The sequence below is a fragment of the Pan paniscus genome, chromosome 6 (assembly GCF_029289425.2).
Source record: "Pan paniscus chromosome 6, NHGRI_mPanPan1-v2.0_pri, whole genome shotgun sequence".
Lineage (NCBI taxonomy): Eukaryota > Metazoa > Chordata > Mammalia > Primates > Hominidae > Pan > Pan paniscus.
The window spans coordinates 176,054,276-176,075,718 of NC_073255.2; the positions used below are offsets into that span (position 1 = coordinate 176,054,276).

The 21,443-nt window shown below is 38.6% G+C and overlaps 1 protein-coding gene across 6 annotated transcripts in view; it reads left to right on the plus strand.

The window, feature by feature from the left end:
* UBN2 (ubinuclein 2) overlaps positions 1–21,443 on the plus strand; it is an 80,452-nt gene that overhangs the window by 23,646 nt on the left and 35,363 nt on the right. For 4 of the 6 annotated variants that reach the window (XM_034965067.4, XM_034965069.3, XM_034965068.3 and 1 more), the window contains exons 3-9: positions 433–534; positions 7,013–7,150; positions 7,794–7,897; positions 9,778–10,264; positions 14,874–14,944; positions 17,940–18,069; positions 20,872–20,990. In XM_034965067.4, coding sequence (XP_034820958.2) covers positions 433–534; positions 7,013–7,150; positions 7,794–7,897; positions 9,778–10,264; positions 14,874–14,944; positions 17,940–18,069; positions 20,872–20,990 — 1,151 coding nt within the window. The remainder of the gene's footprint in view (positions 1–432; positions 535–7,012; positions 7,151–7,793; positions 7,898–9,777; positions 10,265–14,873; positions 14,945–17,939; positions 18,070–20,871; positions 20,991–21,443) is intronic. The other 2 variants (XM_034965070.3, XM_034965071.3) reach the window with 1 other exon arrangement.

The window sequence follows — 21,443 nt, forward strand, 5'->3', positions numbered from 1 at the left end:
TGACAACTTTGAAGAAGCTGGTCACTCATTTCATAGAATGTCCATGAATTTGGTTTTGTCTGATGGTTTTCTCAGGGTTAGGCTGGGGTTATAGGCTACTGAGAAGATCACAGAGGTGACGAAGTGCAGTTTTTATCACAGATCATGGGTACATGCAGTCAGTATGATGTATCCCTGTTGACGTTGACTGTGGTCACCTAGAGAGGTAGTGTTGGCCAGGTTTTCTGCTATGAAGTTACTCTGTCCCTCCCCTTTTTATACTCTTTGGAACAAGTCACTAAGTGCAATTTGCATTCAAGGTGTGGGAGGACTTAAACCTCCTGGAGAGGGGGACTATCTACAAAAATTATTTGAATTCTTCTAACACGTCTTTTTAAACTTTATGGAAACAGCATGAGTACCAAATCAGTCTAACGTATCTGTTCTTTGCAGGGTGGGAAACCCCGTAAACACCGGAAGGATCGGCTACAAGATTTAATTGATATAGGCTTTGGCTATGATGAGACAGATCCATTTATTGATAACTCAGAGGCTGTGAGTAATGTATCTTTAATATAGCAGCAAATTCATTGTTTGTATGGGATAGTAGAAGTCAAGGGTAAAGTAACTTAAATAGTGCAGTGAATGTTTTTATTTGTGCTTTTTAAAGCCATGTTCACTACTTAAAGATTTCTTTACCCTTTTTTTTTTTTTTAAAGAATGCTGCAGACTGAGAATTTTGTAATTTTGGGTTTGTCTGTGGTGAGTTGTTATTACACTGTTAAAATAGACCAAGTTTTATCAAACTTTTTTCTGTAAAAGGCCACATAGTATTTTAGACTTTGTGAACCCTGTGGTTTCTGTCACAACTACACAAGTTTGCCATTGTAGCATGAGAGCAGCCATAGATAATACCTAAAGAATTAGCATGGCTGCGTTACAATGAAACTTTATTTATGGTCTGTGAAATTTAAATTTCATATAATTTTTCGTGTGTTGTGAAATATTAATTTCTTTTGATTTTTTTTCCAATAATTTTTAAAATGTAAAATCCATTTCTAGCTTGCAAGCTGTTTGAAAACAAGCCGGTGGGCTGGATTTGGCCAGTGCATCTCATGGTTTGCTGACTCTGTACCATGTCTTTATTTTCATATGCTCTGCCCCTTTCCAGTTCCTGAAAGAATCTCTTGGGATTCTCTAGTAGTTGCTCATTTTCAGAAGTCTAATTATAGCGTTGACTCCATCCTCACCCCTTGCTCAAACAGAACAAAAACAAGTTTCTTAAAAAAAAGAGAAAAAGGAAAATCAAATGCTGAAAAACATTATGTTAAGCTAATGGTTCTCAATCAAGGGTGAGAATATTAGTACACTTGTCTTAACTCAGACTTAAGGAATTAGGATTTCTGGAGGTGAGGCCTACAGAGATTTTAGTGTTCTTTTTTTTTAATTATAAGATTAACATATGCTTATGGTAAAACAACAATAAAGTACAAGGTGGTTATGAAGTAGAAGGTAAAGTACCCAAAGGCCCCAGTCCTGAGAGGTAAATACTAAAAATCTTCTTGTGTAGTTGTCCAGAAATTTCAATGATACTTATATATTAGTACATGGATATAATCCTTTTAATGGCTGCTAGTGAATATACCTAAATTACATAATGTATTTATCTACACCCATTTGATGTACATCTAAACTGTTTCTGGTTTTATGTGCATACAAATAACGGAGCATCTGGGTGCATTTATCTACTGAAGTAACTGTGTATGAAGGGTATTTAGAGGGTGCATTTATATGGGTAGGTTAAATTTCTAGCAGTGGAATTTATTGGTCAAAGGGCATTTATTTGCATCGTGATTTTTATTGATATTCCCAAACTTGGGCAGGTGTGTTTCAAAATGACTTCCAAGATAAGAACCATGCAATCTTAAAGATTGGTGCTACTGGGTTGAAATTAATCTGGCAGACATCTCTAATATCTGTTTAATTCTTTATTGCTGCCATGCCTTATTACCAGGATGGTACATTGGGTGCCAGTCTTTATCACCAGTCTGTTTTGATTGAGCCCTACAGCTTTTCCCGTGGAATCACCTTTCTCTTACAAAAGGAAAAGGAATTTAGGAGAGCATTTAAGGACTGTAGCAGCCCCTTGATCACATAACAAATGAAAGACAACAAGTCATGTTTTGCAGTAGAGAAGGTGTATGTTCTTCCATTCTTGTCCGTGTACTAGAGTAATCTAATCCCTGGGATTATGATATCCTCTGCAATGTGCAGTAATTAAGCATATACAGAAGGTGACACTAGGTGACTATTACACTACCCACAAATTATATATTATGTCTTTTTTCCTGTTGCTACAGTGCTTGCTTATAAAGTTGATGACAGAACATATAAAGGTAGGAGAGTGACAGTAAGGACTTCAACATGAGGCACATTGGATATTCTGTCAAACTCCTAAGTTAATTCTGCTGTCACGGCCAGGTGCGGTGGCTCACGCCTGTAATCCCAGCACTTTGGGAGGCAGAGGCGGGCAGATCACGAGGTCAGGAGATCGAGACCATCCTGGCTAACACAGTGAAATCCCATCTCTACTAAAAATACAAAAAATTAGCCGGGCGTGGTGGCGGGCGCCTGTAGTCCCAGCTCCTCGGGAGGCTGAGGCAGGAGAATGGCTTGAACCCGGGAGGCGGAGCTTGCAGTGAGCCGAGATCGCGCCACTGTACTCCAGCCTGGGCGACAGAGTGAGACTCCGTCTCAAAAAAAAAACGAAACAAAAAAAAAATTCTGCTGTCCCGACATAAACTTATTTACCATACTAGGCAGTCTGGTCTGTAGAAGTAACATATTGCCAGTGCCCTTTGGAGTAAAATGGCCTTCGTCTTACAAAAAAGGTTGTCAACCAATAAATCAGGGCATGGAATGTTTTCCGGAGTCTTGACCTCGATTTGTAACTCGGTGCAGAAGTCTAGATTGTAATCTTAATTCAGTTTCTAATTTGCTGTGTAGCCAGGAGCAAGTCTTTTAGCACCACCCGGTTTTCTCTGCTATGACTTGCTTACCCCACAGAATTATTGAGCCTTAAATAAGGTAATGAATGTAAACTAGCTGAAGAAACATGAAGCAAGTGCAAAGCATCATTAGAAGTGTTATGTGTACATTTTGAATTCTAAATAACCCAAGAAGTAACTTAGCCATATATAAATGGGCATCACATGTACTCACACTTACATAAATAGCTTTTTTAAATTAATAAACTTTATTTTCTTAGAACAGTTTTAGAGTCACAGCAAAACTGAGCAGAAAGTACAGAGTTTCCATGAACACCTTGCCCGCATGCACAGGCTGCCTTCCCCCGCTCAGCATGCTGTACCACAGTAGGACATTTGTTACAGTTGATGAGCCCAGACATTGTGACACATCATTGTCACCGAAGTCCATAGTTCACATTAGGGTTCATTCTTGGGGTTGTACATTTTGTGGGTTTGGACAAATGAATAATGACATGTATCTACCATGGTAGTATCACACAGAAGTGTAGTTTCGCTTCCCTTAAAATCTTCTGTGCTCTGCCTATTCATTCCTCCTTCCCTCCTAATCACTGGCACCTACTGGTCTTAACTGTCTTCAGAGTTCTACCTTTTCCAGAATGTCTTATAGAGAAAATCATATAGTATGTAACTTTTATACATAGCATTTTTAATATCTCCTTTTATAGCATTTAGGATATTTTCATGCTGACTTTTGTAACCCATAATTGGATTATATATCAACTTAAAGGGCATGACTGGTATTTTTAAAGAAAATGAAATCAAATAGAATAGGAACTAGTACGTCATTGGTAGACTATACAGTTTTTATTGTGTGTGTATGTGTGTGCTAGATTTTGATGGGTAATGTATTTTCCACTTGGGCTGTGGTGAAGAAAAGTGGAAAACTTCTGTTTTAATAAGTCAGGATAAATTTTGTAGATACGAATTGTTTAGTCATACAACTAGTTTCTGAACAAGGTAGGTTCCTGTTTTATAAGAAGAAATTGAACTGAAATGCAGGTTGCGTGACTTAACAAAATAACTTAGTGTCTTTGCCCTTGACATATTATTTGTTTTTTTTTAATGAGATAATTCAGACATAAAACAACTATGGTCGAACCAAATGATTCTTGTTCTTTTCATTTATTGTATTGCCAGTAAGCTTTCAGTGTTGGCATATTGTTTAATATATTCTGAATCATGCACTAATTACTAAACATAAATACCTGAAAATAAATGCTTTTGAAGATTATTTTTAGTCTCATATTTATGCTACCAAATTGTAAAAGAGCTGAAAGAAAATGTTTTATTTATTATTAATAAATAATGATACCAGGCATGATTCACACTTTTATTTAGATAGTCTCTTTTAAATTTCACTAGAACTTTTGAAGTAATATTGTCCCTGTTTTATAACCCTCCAAATTTGATGTTAAGTGATTTTCCCTGGGTCACAGTAGCTAGTCATAGGCAAAGAATCTAAATCCAGGCCTTTTGATTCTTAAGTTCAGTGTGTTACCTCTTAACACATTCTACTGAAATGACTGAACTAAATATTCACAAAGAGTGTATTCCTCTGAAGAGTGTTTGGATAGGAAAAGCTCAGCAGAATACTGCATAAGAAAACAGACTTTGAGCACATCAGAATTGCCCTGTATACCTGGAGATGAACATGTTTCACTCCCACGTGAAGCTGCTTGGAAGAAAAAGGAATAGTAGCAGTGATCCTTAAATTTTTCTTAGCAGGTGATATATTTAGAATTTACTTTATTATTTCAGAAGTTTTTTTCTTACACCAAATTATCAGAACTAATTTTTATTTCAGATAGTAACCTTTTCTAAATTTATTTTAGAAAATAATTTAGAAATTTATTTTTTCTAATAATTCTAGAAATAATAAATTATCTAATTTATTATTTAGAAAATAATAAATTAGATGGGTTGGAGGCAGCCACTGACTTTGCCATAAACATATGTATAGAATTGCTTTGGTAAGGTACTTACCTGGCTTTCATTTTTAAAGTGGGAGTAATATTTGCCTTTCTTACCTCACAAGGGTATCATGAGGACCAAATGAAATAATTTATATGAAGAAGTATTGAAAATTATAAAGCATTGTACAAAACAATGTAGGCAAAGAGTACAGGTGTTTTTATCTTATCACAGTTAGTTTTCAAAATTATTACTGTCTTTTCACATTTAATCCCTCACCCCTCATATCACTTATTTGCAGATGGTACTGCCCCTTTTCTGTAAGATCTTTATAATAGTGTAGATGTTTGTAGTAGATCTTTCTAGTAGTGTATCAAGTAGAACGATAAGAAAGTAGTTTTTTTTTCTTTTACCTTTCTTCAATCATTTTATTTCTTTTTAATTCAGTGTGATTAAGCTGGAACCTCTTCATTTTTCCATTCTCCATATAATTGAAAAAGATACAGGTTAAAATTACAACTTTTGTACTTAGCCTTAATATTCTTACAGTAGCTAATAGGATATGTATATTCCTTGCCCATGGCAATGAAGTTTCCCTAAAAATCTGACTTTCTTAAAGACTAGTTAGATGATGTGAAGAACCTCGGAAGTAGAGGTCTGGAGATCCCAGGTAACAGATATCTTTCTACAATCAGATAAGTTCCTTTTTTCTTTCCTACTTTGAACACCTTCATTTGGTTAAGTTGTCCTTCACTTAGTGTTTGCTTTTTACCCATCTTTATCAGGTGAGGTAATGATAAACCTTGAGATCTAGCCTTTGGGAACATAAGTGTGATTTAAACAAATTGAGTTCCTTGCTCCAAGCAAAGTACCTCCTCATTCTAGGTCCTCAAGTATGTGCTTTCTGAACTGGGCAATTGTTTTTCTATGCTATTCAATTCTTTTAAAATATGTGCTATTCTTTTTCTAAAATATATTTGCTATTTTTCTTTTTCTTTTTCTTTTGAGACAGAGTCTCACTGTGTCACCCAGTCTGGAGTGCAGTGGTATGATCTTGGCTCACTGCACCCTCCACCTCCCAGGTTCAAGCGATTCTCCTGCCTCAGCCTCCCAAGTAGCTGGGACTATAGGCACCCACCCCACCACACCCGGCTAATTTTTTTTGTGTGTATTTTTAGTAGAGATGGGGTTTCACTATGTTGGCCAGGCTGGTCTTGAACTCCTGACCTCATGATCCACCTGCCTTGGCCTCCCAAAGTGCTGAGATTATAGGCGTGAGCCGCCATGCCCAGCCTAAATTAAATGTTTTTAAAGTTTTCTCCACTTAAAAGCATACGGCTAAGACAGAAAAAATAGTTTCTGTTAAATAGAATGTTGTTGCTGTTTTTTGTTTTTTTAGACCGAGTTTCGCTCTTGTTGTGCAATGACGCAATCTTGGCTCAACTGCAACCTCCGCCACCTGGGTTCAAGGGATTCTCCTGTCTCAGCCTCCTGAGTCACTGGGCTTACTACGCCCAGCTAATTTTTGGTATTTTCAGTCGAGACAGGATTTCACCATGTTGGCCAGGCTGGTCTCGAACTCCTGACCCCAGGTGATCCACCCGCCTCAGCCTCCCAAAGTGCTGGGATTATAGGCGTGAGCCACCGCACCCAGCCAGTTTTGTTATTCTTTATAAAATCTCCTTATGGTAGGAAATGAAATTTACTCCTTATCTGGACACTTAGTCATCTTTTTAAACTTGATTTCTCATCAGAACCATTTGTCATTAAGAATAGTAGCAGTGGGAAGGAAGAAAAAGGAATAGTAGCAGTGATCCTTAAATTTTTCTTAGCAGGTGATATATTTAGAATTTACTTTGTTATTTCAGAAGTTTTTTTCTTACACCAAATTATCAGAACTAATTTTTATTTCAGATAGTAACCTTTTCTAAATTTATTTTACAAACATCCTCATTGCAGTCTGTTGCAGTTAGGATTTAAGGGAGATGCTGCCATGGTGGATGAATTTCTTTGACATTTATAGAGTTAAAGACAATAGGATATAGCGGAAACTTTTTTGTTTTTTAATCTAGTATGATGAATTAGTTCCCGCTTCTCTAACAACAAAATATGGAGGCTTTTATATCAACACTGGCACTCTACAGTTTCGCCAAGCTTCAGATACTGAAGAAGATGATATTACAGACAACCAAAAGCACAAGCCACCCAAGGTGAGTTTATCAAACATTGCAACAGTACTGAGAATGTTCAATTAATAGGATTTTTTTTTTAATGTTACTTGTGTCACATGTGTGAATGTAAGGAAAAGTAAAATACAAACCATTGTGTCATGAATATATAATTACATGCTTTAAAATTAAATTATGTAGATATTGGAAAATTGGTATTTACATCATAGAATTATATTTTCTTGTAAAAACTTCTCTCTACAAATGTGGGCTAATAATTTACTGTTTCTGGAAGAAGGTTATATTTCTCGGATAGGTTAATACTAATAGCTGTTACCTTTCCTAAGATGTCATTTTTAACAAAATCTATAGAATTTGTATACATTGTCTTTGGGAAAGATATAGTGTCCTTAGTTAAGTGTTGCTTGAAGTGTGGCCCAAAGACTGACTTACACCAGAATCACCAGAATGCTTGTTTAAAATGCAAATTATAAGGTCCTAACTCAGAAAACTGAATCGAAACCGGAGGTGAGAGTGCTCTTGAACCCCAAGGATCTGCAGTTATAACAAACGATTGTAATGCACACTGACATTTGAGAAAAACCACTGCCGATGCTGGATTGCTAACATCAAAGAGTAAAGCATTGTTACTTGCATAAATGATCATTCTTTTATCATTTTGCAGGTCCTGAAAATAAAAGAAGATGATATTGAGATGAAGAAGCGGAAGCGGAAAGAGGAAGGGGAAAAGGAGAAGAAGCCAAGGAAAAAAGTTCCCAAACAACTGGGGTACGTTAAATTAAACCTAAGAAGGGAACTGGCGTCACAGTCTGACTGTCTCTCCCTTTAGAAAGATATACTTACCATTAACTAATTCAGCCTAGCTGAGTCTAATTTAGTACGTTATTGACAAATATTAGTGACTTACGTTTAATAGTATTGTAGTATTTGTTCTTAAGTAGAAGGCTTTGTCATCTTAGAGACTCCTAGTGTTTTAGGTGAAATGCTCATTACTACTTTTACCAACAAGAACCAGTTTGAAAAGATATTATAAACATTGAAAAAACTGTTCTAATCTTTTGGTACTAAAACTAAGTTTAGATGCCTGGGGAATGAGGATTGGCAGTAGCCTATATGTAAACAATTTATGGTTGTTTTAATATTAAAAATTTTGATTTGATTGATTTGAGACAGAGTCTCACTGTCACCCAGGCTGAAGTGCAGTCCTACAATCTAGGCTCACTGCAACTTCCATCTCCTGGGTTCAAGTGATTGTTATGCCTCAGCCTCCCAAGTAGCTGGGATTACAGGTGTATGTCATCACACCCGGCTAATTTTTGTATTTTTAGTAGAGAATATTTTAGTAGTGAAACATGAGGGTTTCACCATGTTGGCCAGGCTGGTCTCAAACTCCTGACCTCAGGTATTCTGCCTCCCTCAGCCTCCCAAAGTGCTGGGATTACAGACGTGAGCCACTGCACCCAGCCAAAATTTTCATTGATTTTACATAGCTATTCTTTTTTTTTTCTCTCTTTTAGATAGGGTCTTGCTCTGTCACCCAGGCTGGAGTGTACTGGCACAATCATGGTTCACTGCAGCCTCAACCTCCTGGGATCAAGGGATCCTCCTGCCTCAGCTACCTGAGTAGCTGGGACTATAGGCATGTACCACTATGCCTGGCTAATTTTTATATTTTTGTACAGATGGTGTTTTGCCATGTTATCTAGGCTGGTCTCGAACTCCTGGGCTCAAGTGATTCACCAGCCTCAGCCTCCGAAAGTGCTGAGATTACAGGCATGAGCCACTGCACACAGCCAGTATATAGCTATTATTAATGATATTGCTGCTAAAAAACAAATAGAATTTCTCAGAAGCCTTACATCAGAAGAATAAAATATTTGTATAATGCAGTCAAACATTACCAATTGCCTTGACTTCTCTGTGGCTTTTTTCACAGAGCTAAGGGAAAGACGCTTGTGAGAGGCTGAATTTTCTTACTCTACTTAGCAGTGGAGGTGCATCTGAATTTTGGGTTATCAATATCCATAAGATTGATGTAGGGCGTATTTCTCCCCTCCTAAAACTTGGGATTACAGTCATTAAGAAATTAGGAGGAAAAATGTGTATATTACTAATGGTTGTCTTAAATGTTCATTATTTACAAGTAGACTTCTTTGGGAATGTAGGCTATAAGTAATCCCTTTTATTGAATGTATTGTTTTTCAACTTTATAACTTATTCATTTATTCAGCTAATATTTATTAAGTACCCTGCTGTATACCAGGCACTGATACAGGGTTTGGGTTGTATAACAGTGACTGAAACACGGGGCTGCCTTCAAGATGCTAATAACCTTTTAGGTTCTGTAGTGCACATAGAAGCATTTAAGCCATAGGATTTAGAAAAGATTTCTAGGAGGAAGTAATAGCTAAACTGAGCTGTTTCCCCATTTTCTTCACTGTAATGGCCATTTACCTATTTGCCTTTTGTGGGTGACATTCCAGATTATACTGAAGAAGGTGCTATTGTAATAGTATAAGTTAATAAGAAATTAAGAAAACTGCTCTGTCACCTGTCAAATGATTATTTTAATTCTTGCCTGCTTATTTATGTGACACTTTAACCTTTAAAATCACACATAGCCTAACTGATCATTTTTGTCTTCACAGAGTTGTGGCTCTAAATTCACACAAGTCTGAAAAAAAGAAGAAACGTTATAAAGATTCTCTTTCTCTAGCTGCCATGATTAGAAAATTCCAGAAAGAGAAGGATGCATTAAAGGAGTCTAACCCCAAAGTCCCAGTGACCTTGTCAACCCCTTCTCTGAATAAACCCCCATGTGCTGCTGCAGCACTGGGGAATGACGTCCCGGACTTAAATCTCAGCAGCGCTGATCCAGACCTTCCCATTTTTGTTAGCACAAATGAACATGAGCTGTTTCAGGAAGCTGAAAATGCCCTAGAGATGCTAGATGATTTTGACTTCGACAGATTACTGGATGCTGCTTCTGATGGTAGCCCCCTATCTGAGTCGGGGGGTGAAAATGGAACCACCACCCAGCCAACCTACACTTCTCAGGTTATGCCCAAAGTGGTACCTACACTCCCAGAGGGTCTACCTGTACTTCTTGAAAAACGTATCGAAGACCTTCGTGTAGTAAGTGTAATAATTCTCTTGCTTTTTATTTGCTGCACAAACATAAGAATTAATGCTTTTGTTTGTTTGTTTTTATTTTCCACATAACACTGGTATAATTGCTTTTGTTTTTTAAAGATAAAAATAATAAACTACAATCCCAACATTTTTATAACTTTTTATTTGCCATGTTTCCTTTTAGACCTTTCTTTTTTCTTTCTTTCTTTCTTTTTTTTTTTTTTTTTTTTTTTAAGTAGAGACGGGGTTTCACCGTGTTAGCCAGGATGGTCTCAATCTCCTGACCTTGTGATCCGCCTGCCTTGGCCTCCCAAAGTGCTGGGATTACAGGCGTGAGCCACCGCACCTGGTGTTTTATTTTATTTACTTATTTATTTATTTTGAGACAAAGCCTTGCTCCGTCGTCGCACAGGCTGGAGTGCAGTGGCGTGCTCTGCTCACTGCAACTTCTGCCTACTGGGTTCAAGAGATTCTCTTGCCTCAGCCTCCCGAGTATCTGGGATTACAGGTGCGCACCATCTCCCCTGGCTAATTTTTGTATGTTTAGTAGAGATGGGGTTTCCCTATGTTGGCCAGGCTGGTCTTGAATTCCTGACCTCAGGTGATCTGCCTGCTTTGACCTCCCAAAGTGCTGGGATTACAGGTGTGACCCACTGCGCCCAGCCTAGACCTTTTCTCTTAAATAGAAATACTGACTGGGCATGGTGGCACATGCATGTAATCCCAGCACTTTGGGAAGCCAAGGTGGGTGAACCACTTGAGGTCAGGAGTTTGAGACTAGCCTGGTCAATATGGTGAAACCCTGTCTCTACTAAAAATACAAAAAAAAATTAGGTGGGTGTGGTGGCGCGTGCCTGTAATCCCAGCTACTCGGAGGCTGAGGCAGGAGAATTGCTTGAACCTGGGAGGCAGAGGTTGCAGTGAGCCGAGGTTGCGCCACTGCACTCCATCCTGGGTGACAGAGCGAGACTCCATCTCAAAAAAAAAAAAAAAAAAACCCAAATAAATAAATAGAAATAACTATAGTGATAACATCAATAGAGTTGGTTCTTTTATTATTAAACAGCGGGATTCACCTGACTCCAGAGTAGGTGGCATAGGTTTTTTGTTATCCCATGTGGCCCCATCTCTACAATCTTAGTTTCTTTTAGGTTTTAAAAAGTGCTAATGATGTAATTCAGGTTTTTCAAGGTGTAATTATTCATAATAGCTATCGTTTATTTAGCAGGAACCAATCCTGTGTGTTAGTTCCTTATTTATAAGATAGGGACTGTAACACCAACTTTTTTGGCCATGTTTAACGAAGGTTAAACATGGTGATGAGCATGAAGTCAGACACATGGTAGGCAGTAACGTGTGTAGAAAATGAGACATCTCTTTCTGTCTCCTTGCTGTTACCTTGCAAATCACAGCAAGAATTAATAAACCTATGGATAATCAAAATACACAAGACATCCGAAGTATTTGCCTCATTTTGTGAATTTAGGAAGACAAATTATATGTATATATATCAAATATGAAAGAAGGGTGTGTATGCTAAATTTCAACACTCTTTAATTGCCTACTTTATGCCAGGTACTAAATTGCATACCAAGGATACAAAGTTAAGTGAATTATAGCCCTACCCTCAAGGAGCTTATTTTTTAGTAAATAAATATGGGAACAGTATCTTGTTTTTTAAACTGTGGATTGAGACTTATCAATTGGTTGGAAATCACAATAGTAGGTAAAGGCCAGCATTTTTAAAAAATGAAATAAAAATGGTCAGGCACAGTGGCTCACACCTGTAATCCCAGCACTTTGGGAGGCCGAGGTGGGCGGATCACCTGAGGTCGGGAGTTTGAGACCAGCCTAGCCAACATGGTGAAACCCCATCTCTACTAAAAATACAAAAATTAGCCCCGCGTGGTGGCAGGCGCCTGTAATCCCAGCTAATTGGGAGGCTGAGGTGGGAGAATCGCTTGAATCCGGGAGGTGGAGGTTGCAGTGAGCATGCCATTGCACTCAAGCCTGGGCAACCAAGGAAGACTCCATCTCAAAAAAAAAAAAAAAAAAAATAGGACTACGTGCTAATACATCAAAAGTAGGTTCCAAAAGTATTGCATGACATTTTTGTTTATATACATGTGTGACTACTGGATAACTAAATCTAATTTTCTATAACTAGGTCATATAAAAAGTCTTAAGGTTATAAAGTTTAAAATTCCATCAGAAATTCTTCTAGGTGTTTTTACTCAAAGGAAATCTATTTTTTATTCACATTAGGCTTTGGTAAGTACTATATGCATCATGAAGAGATTATAACTTAATTTGCAGTTTGATACTTTTTATGACCTGTGATGATTATTGAATCTAAAAATAGTACTAATTTATTATTCACATTACTTTTTAAAAAATACTGTTTTTGCCTTCACCAAATCATCAGTTAAGTGACCTTTTAAAAAAATCGTTTATTTCGACAGTTGTACTATCAATTCCGTATTACTTTACTTATTCACTACATGTTTGGCTTTTTAACTTCCTCTTAGAGATTACCAACTCTACTGATTTTTTGTTGTTGTTGACTATATCTATGGTTATTTTTTTTCCCCCAAAATATACTGCCTCCAGCCACACATTTCAGCTGGATCATTGACTGTATTCTGGTCAGCGATCCTCATGGAATGTAGCTAACTCTATTAATAATTATGATGTCAGTGACTCCTTAAGGACAGAGTCATAGAGTCTGTCTTCTTGGATTCAAGTTAGATATGGCACCAGATTCTTTTGTCTGCTCGTAGAAGTCTGCAACTTCAATGTGGGGGTTGATCACATGATTTGGACCTCTTTTTTTTGGACTGCACTATTTTTGTTTGTTTGTTTTGAAATGGAGTCTTGCTCTGTCCCCAGGCTGGAGTGCAGTGGTACAATCTCAGCTTACTGCAACCTCCACCTCCCTGCAACCTCTGCCTCCCGGGTTCAAGCAATTCTCCTGCCTCAGTCTCCCAGGTAGCTGGGACTAGAAGGTGCATGCCACCACACCCAGCTAATTTTTGTATTTTTAGTAGAGACGGGGTTTCACCATGTTCGTTAGGATGTCTTGGTCTCTTGACCTCATGATCCACCCGCTTGGCCTCCCAAAGTGCTGGGATTACAAGTGTGAGCCACCGTGCCTGGCCTACACTATTTTTTAATTAATACATATAAGATGTAGATATTTTTGGGGTACATGTCATAATTTGATACATTCATATGATCAAATCATGGTAATTGGGTTAGCCATCACCTTAAATATTTATCTTTATACCAGGAACATTTGAATTATTGTCTTCTAGCTATTTTGAAATGTGCCATCAATTATTTTTAACTGTAGCTACCCTACTGTGACCTATACTATTTCTAAATATCTTTGTATTTGATTCTAAAGACTCTTAACCTTGATGGGAATTGATTTTTTTGTTTTTTCATATTCTTAGGATCACAACTTTTACAGATTTTTAAAATATTGGCCGGGCGCAGTGGCCCACGCCTGTAATCCCAGCACTTTGGGAGGCTGAGGCAGGAGATCAAGACCATCCTGGCTAACACGATGAAACCCCGTCTCTACTGAAAATACAAAAAATTAGCCGGGCGTGGTGGCACACACCTGTAGTCCCAGCTACTTGGGAGGCTGAGGCAGGAGAATCACCTAAACCCGGGAGGTGGAGATTGCAGTAAGCCGAGATCGCGCCACTGCACTCCAGCCTGGGCGACAGAGTAAGACTCCGTCTCAAAAAAAAAGAAATTTCTGTATTAAGCCTTACAAAAGATATCCATATTCTAATCCTTGGAATCTGCGAATGTTATTTTATATGGCAAAAGAAGGGTGGAAGCTGTGTGTGTGATTAAGTTAAGGATCTTGAGATGGGGTTGTTATCCTAGATTAGCCTATGGCCCATAAATGCAATCACTTGTATGCTTAGAAGAGGGAGGCAGAAGGAGGTGTTTTACACACAGAGGAGAAGGTAATGTGAAGGGAGAGCCTAGAGGGATTTGAGGTTGGAATGCTGTGGCTGTGTCCAAAGAATGCTGGCAGCCACCAGAAGCTGGAAGAGGCAAGGAACAAGGTCTTCCCTAGAGCCTCTGGAGGGACCATGGGCCCGCTGACACCTTCATTTCAGCCCAGTGATATTGACTTTGGACTTTGGACTGAGGAAGGATAACTTTCTCTTTTTTTCAAGCCAAAAAGTTTGTGGTAGTTTGCTATAATAGCTGCAGGAAACTTAGACAATACCCAGCTGAATTTGAATCACTCAAATGGCTTTGCCTCTCTGTTCTTCACAACTCATTTGGTGTTCTACTGTTAGGAGATTCTTTTTTTTTTTTTTTTCATTACATGTTCATCTCAAAGTAATTGTTTATTGCAGCAGGGCACAGTGGTACATACCTGTAATCCCAGCTACTTGGGAAGCTGTAAGGTGGGAGGATTGCTTGAGCCCAGAAGTTTGATACCAACCTGGGCAACACAGTGAGGCCCTATCTCAAAAAAAAAAAAAAAAAAAAAACAGAAAAAAACCTTTGAACACGTGTCCTAAGAATGCAAAATAGAGTAATGGCCTATTTTGATTTATGATCATCTTTCTTGTTTCTTCAGGCTGCCAAACTTTTTGATGAAGAAGGAAGGAAAAAATTCTTTACACAGGATATGAATAATATTCTTCTGGAGTAAGTAATTTCCTTTTAAAAAAAAAAAACCTTAAGAATGATACATTAAAAAATGTAATAGGCCTTTGAGATACTGAGTGGTTGGCAAGTCTTGGGCATGAGTTCTTCCCCTTAAGCCTTACAGCATGTATGATTCACATTTGTTTCTCAGCAAAATTATCTTTCTGTATATATTGGTTTTCCTGGACCTCTTAGGATAATCAAAGCTTCCAATAGTTACAACTGCCAGAGCAAGTGACGACTATGCAGGTTGGATATTAAGCTAGACTTAACGTACTTCATATCACCTTATATGAAAGTATCTTTCTGGGAAATGTTAGAGCGTTTATATACAGATTTGGCATGATTTTCCATCTACTTTTATTACTTACACTGGGGAATAGTAATTCCGTTGATATCTAGTGAGGTTGATTATAATTTGTACAAACTTTTATAGTCAAATGGAAAGTACAGTTTTATAAAGAAATTGTGGTTGTAAGGTAGGATAGAGATAATGTAGAGGAGATAGCAGTTATATTGAGAATAAGAAGGTGAAGGTAGATACATAATATAGATTGTATTTAAATTAGCAAATTTTGTATTTAACTTAGCAATAATTTTGCACTCAGAGTTTGATACTAATGAAGCTGTAGGTTCTAAGGTTGTGGTCAAATAAACTGAACTTATAAACCTTGTCCTTGACTTAGATTTTAACCATTGTTTACAAGAATCAGGTATATAATTGGATGCAGAACTGGGCAAAAAAGTAATCATGAGGAAAATAGCAAATTTTAGCCCTCTCTGGTGAAAATAATGTTTGCTTATTCTTAGTGGCTTAGTAGCATCATGTATTATAGAAAGACACAGGAAAGGTCAGGCATGGTGGCTCATGCCTGTAATCCCAACACTTTGGGAGGCCAAGGTGGGAGGATCACTTGAGCTGAGGAATTTGAGATCAGCTTCGGGAACATAGTGAAACTCCATTTCTATAAAATATACAGAAAAATTAGCCAGGAGTGGTAGTGCACACCTATCATGTCAGCTACTCGGGAGGCTGAGTTGGGAGGATTCATTAAGCCTGGGAGATTGAGCCTGCAGTGAACTGTGTTCATGCCACTGTACCCCAACCTGGGTGATAGGGTGAGACTCTGTCTCCAAAAAAAAAAAAAAAAAAAGAGAAAGAGAGAAGGAAAAGGGAAATAAAAGGAAAAGGAAAGTAATATTTATAATACTGTGATTTCCATCTTTTAAATACATAATGGAGACAGTTTCTCATGAGATGTGAAGAAGGGCTGATTGATCATTGCTTCTGATAAAGTTTGTAATTTATTACTGTCTATTATTTTGGAGTGCTTAAAAATAGACTCAGAAAATGTATAACTTAGTCTGCTGCTAGTATGGTGGCAGAGGAGTTTCTCGTTTCTGTTCCTAGTTACTTCAACCAGGAATTTTCAGATGGAGTCTTTCTGCTTGGCAGCCAGGCAACTGCTTTCTATCTACACCACCTCCTTTTACCTAGCTCCCTTTAAAACCCCGGACTCAGTGAACAGTGCAGCCATTACTTGTCAGAGCTGTCCCAGATTCCATAGTCAGGGATCTGACCAACTCTTCTTTTTCTTTCCACCTGGGAACCCGAAGTGTGATCAGGTCCTTCTCTTGTGACTGAGGCTGTTCTTTTTTATTTTGCTCTTCTGTAAAAGGGAACAACTGTTTCTCTCCGGGGAGAGTCAAAAGACCATCCTTGGGACATAGCATCTCAGATAAGCAGAGTATCAGCATTCCATTAACAGGCTTTCCTGTTTATTCCTCTCATGTCTATCTTAAAACGAATCTTCCCATTTTTTGGAGCCCATCTGCTTTTTATTTCACAGAAGGTATGCCTCCAGTTTCACAAGTACTAGTGTTCTGAGTTGAATTTTTTTCCCTTTTAGTCACTTTCTTATTCCCTCAGCCTCTTTTTCCGCTTTCCTAAACAAACATGTCTTATTTTCTGTATTGAGTTGCCCTTCTAAGAGAATATGGAACATGATTATTTAGAGTGGGAACTCCCATGAAGCTTTCCAGTTGTATTGGTGACGCCTTGCCATTGCTTCCTTATACTAGGGAAAAAAGAGATCAATTTGTTGGAATAGGGAACCCCCCCTTTTTTTTCCTGATTGAATTTCACCCGGATCAATAAATATACAACATGCTGATGATTTCCTTGCCTACTACCTAGAGCAGACGTTGCTCATAAATGTTTCTTTCTTTTTTCTCTTTTGAGACAGGGTGTCACTCTGTTGCCCAGCCTGGAGTAGTGATGTGCTCATGGCTCACTGGCCTTGACTGCCGGGCAGTTGCCAGTGGGCCGAGGGGTAGTATAATATCTCTTTGAGGAAAGGAGCTTTTGGTTAATTACAAATTTATTGTGCTTTACCTGAAACCATAGAGTTTGCCCCATAGAAAACCCAAAAAATATTTCCAGCTTGTTCATGTTTATAGAAGTTCTACTCTTAAACTAGACTGATAGAATACTTTTATAGCATTACTATTTATTGGTATGGGGCTGGGCGCAGTGGCTCACACCTGTAATCCCACACTTTGGGATCAAAGGCCAAGGCGGGTGGATCATCTGAGGTCAGGAGTTCGAGACCAGCCTGACCAACATGGTGAAACCCCGTCTCTACTAAAAATACAAAAAACTTAGCTGGGCATGGTGGCGGGTGCCTGTAATCCTGGCTACCTGGGAGGCTGAGGTAGGAGAATCACTTGAACCCAGGAGGTGGAGGTTCCAGTGAGCCGAGACTGCACCATTGCACTCCAACCTGGGCTACAAGAACAAAACTCTGTCTCTAAATAAATAAATAAATAAACCGTTTATTGCTATGGGTTTTTTTTAATTTTTTCCATGAAGAATACTGTTTAGGAAATCGTGAAAAGATAAAATGAGAACAAGAACTGGCTTTGCTTTTTTGTCTGTACAATGCCACCTAAAATAAATTCTATACTGTTCATTGTTGTTAACTTTTTTGGCCAGCATTGAGTTACAGCTACAAGAACTAGGCCCTGTCATTCGCAGTGGTGTCTACTCCCACCTTGAAGCTTTTGTGCCATGCAATAAAGAAACACTAGTAAAACGTCTGAAGAAGTTACATCTCAATGTCCAGGTAAGAGGAAGAACAATAATATCTACATCTTGGGTTTCATAACCTGTAAAGATACTTGTTTCTGTTTGGGGCCTTTGCACATTAATTGATTTATAGTCATATTGTATGTATTTAATAACCATAGGAGGTTATTAAAAGTATGTTGGATCCCCTGAAAAATAATTGCGTCTTCAACAATTGTTAAGTTTAGATGAGAAATGTTTTCTAAGGCATAGATTGTTGGATGTAAGTTAATATAGTAGGTATGCTCTGACAAACAGTATTTTTTAATATAAGTACTCACCTTTTTTTTTTTTTTCCTTTTGATACGGGGTCTTGCCCTGTTGCCCAGGCTGGAGTGCCGTGGCATGAACATGGCTCTCACTGCAGCCTTAACCTCCTGGGCTCGAGCAGTCCTCCCACCTCAGCCTCCCAAGTAGCTAGGACTGCAGGCTGGCATCATTATGCCTGGCCATTTTTTAATTTTTTTCTGTAGGGACAGGGTCTCACTGTGTTGCCGAGGCTGGTCTTGAATCCCTGGCATGTTTGAAGTTATTTAATATCCCTTTGGCTATGGAAGAAAGATACCTTATCCTTACTTTTCTTTATATGGTTTTATCACATATATTTGTATCCCTAAACATTATATTTAGTTTTGCATATTTTTGAGCTTCATATATATAAAGAAATACTGTCTGCTTTCTTCTGCAGCTTGTAATGCTCAATATTGTGCACCTGAGATTCATCTTATGTCTACATATAGCAGAAATACTTTTTTTTTTTTTTTTTTTTTTTTTGAGACAGAGTCTCGCTCAGCCCAGGCTGGAGTGCAGTGGCGCGATCTCAGCTCACTGCAACCACCATCTCCCAGATTCAAGCAATTCTCCTGTCTCAGCCTCCCGAGTAACTGTGATTACAGGCACCCGCCATCATGCCCAGCTAGTTTCGTATTTTAGTAAAGATGGGGTTTCTCCATGTTGGCCAGGCTGGGGTCTTGAACTCCTGACCTCAGGTGATCCGCCCAGCTTGGCCTCCCAAAGTGCTAGGATTACAGGCGTGAGCCACCGTGCCTGGCCAGAAATACATTCATTTTTTACTGCTGGGTACGCAGTGTTCCATTGTGTGAATATATCCCAATTAATTTGTCCATTTTACTACTTATGGATATTTGGGTTGTTTCCAGGCAGGTAGCCTAAGCTAAATAATTCTTCAAAAGTAATCATCTAGGAACCGTGATACCGGATGTTCACTTTTTAATTTTTTTTTTTTGAGACAGAGTTTCAGTCTTGTTGCCCATGCTGGAGTGCAGTGGCACGATCTTGGCTCACCACAACCTCCACCTCCTGGGTTCAAGTGACTATCCTGCCTCAGCCTCCTGAGTAGCTGAGATTACAGGCATGTGCCACCACACCCAGATAATTTTGTATTTTTAGTAGAGACGGGATTTCTCCATGTTTAGTAGAGACAGGGTTGGTAGAGACAGGGTTCTCCATTCTCCAGGCTGGTCTCGAACTCCCGACCTCAGGTGATCTGCCTGCCTTGGCCTCCTAAAGTACTGGGATTACAGGCGTGAGCCACTGCGCCTGGCCAGATGTTCACATTTTTAAACATAGGATTTTGTCATATGTGCTATAATGTTTATTTACTGGTGTTCGTGGAATAGGTTAATATACACATTTTTAAACATGGGATTTTATGTTATATGTGCTGTAATATTTACTGGTGTTCATGGAATAGGTTAATATGCTTATTTGTAATATCTGTGTTTTAAAAATCTTTTTCTTTACCAAAAATCACATTTTAAAAACAGTTGTTTTGGCTGAGTGGCTCACGCCTGTAATCCGAGCACTTTGGGAGGCCGAGGCAGGCAGATCACTTGAGGCCAGGAGTTCGAGACCAGCCTGGCCAACATGGCAAAACCCTGTCCTACTAAAAATAGAAAAATTAGTTGGGTGTGGTGGCACACACCTGTAGTCCCAGCTACTCGAGTGGCTGAGGCACGATAATCACTTGAACCCAGAAGGCGGAGGTTGCAGTGAGCCAAGATGGTGCCACTGCACTCCAGCCTGTGTGACAGCAAGACTCTGTCTCCAAAAAAAAAAAAAAAAAATTGTTTCAGTAAAGTCTTATAATATTTCTGCACCTATGATGGTGATAATAGTATGTTTTAAGTAGTTACATATATATACTGTTGCTTGTAAGATGAAAGTAATAAATTGGTTGATTAAAACTGTCAGATGCAAACCTACTTTCTTTTTTGCCCTGAAAACCCACATGAATAAGAGTTTTTGGGTTCCTTTCACTTTGGCCTTGACCTTGCATTTTTACTTGCAGCCTAAGTCAAAATTACTAACCATAACTGAGAGAACAGGATACCAACGTCCGGTTGGTAGTCACCCAAACCAAACACGTGTCTTCGTGTTCCAGAGCAGTGTCTATTCTTAGGGTACTGGTTTCCCATCACAATGGAAATTAACCAGTAGTAGTCTATACAAGTAGAATACAATGATTTTGTTTTCCGTTTTCTGTATGGAAGTGTTCACAGGGCATTTTTAAGAGTGTAATGGAACACTATTAATGATTATGCTGGGCGACAGGGAAAAACTGGAACTCTTCTTGGCTAACTGGAATATGTCATTCTAATTTTGTATCCAGTGTGTCTTAGGAAAAGTCAGTGCTGTAGAAGAAATGCCCATATTTAGATATGCTAATATTTCAAATCTATAATTGGTATCTAAAACATAAATTTTATCTTTTGAGGACCTGCTTACAAGATTTTGTAAATATGTCTGATAAAAACTTCTAGTATGTTTTTCTTTTTAGGATGATCGTTTAAGAGAACCTCTGCAAAAACTGAAACTGGCTGTTAGCAATGTCATGCCTGAACAGCTATTTAAATACCAGGAGGACTGCCAGGCTCGTAGTCAAGCTAAGTGTGCCAAGTATGTATCTCTTCTATTTGGACTGGCTTTTGCATTTGAGAAGTGTATGTACATATGTATGTATGTATGTATGTATGTATTTTGAGACGGAATCTCAGTCTGTTGCCCAGGCTGGAGTGGAATGGTACGATTTCGGCTCAATACAACCTCCGCCTCCCGGGTTCAAGCCATTCTCCTGCCTCAGCCTCGCAAGTAGCTGGGATTACAGACACGTGCCACCACACCAGGCTAATTTTTGTGTTTTTAGTAGAGACAGGGTTTCACCACGTTGACCAGGCTGGTCTCAAACTCCTGACCTCAGGTGATGCAGCTGCCTCAGCCTCCCAAAGTGCTGGGATTACAGGCGTGGGCCACTGCACCTGGACGTGCATTTGAGAAGTACTTTTAGCTGTTCTGATGTTAAGTGGACCTCATTCTCAAGTAGAAATCCACATATACTGCTGACTTGATATA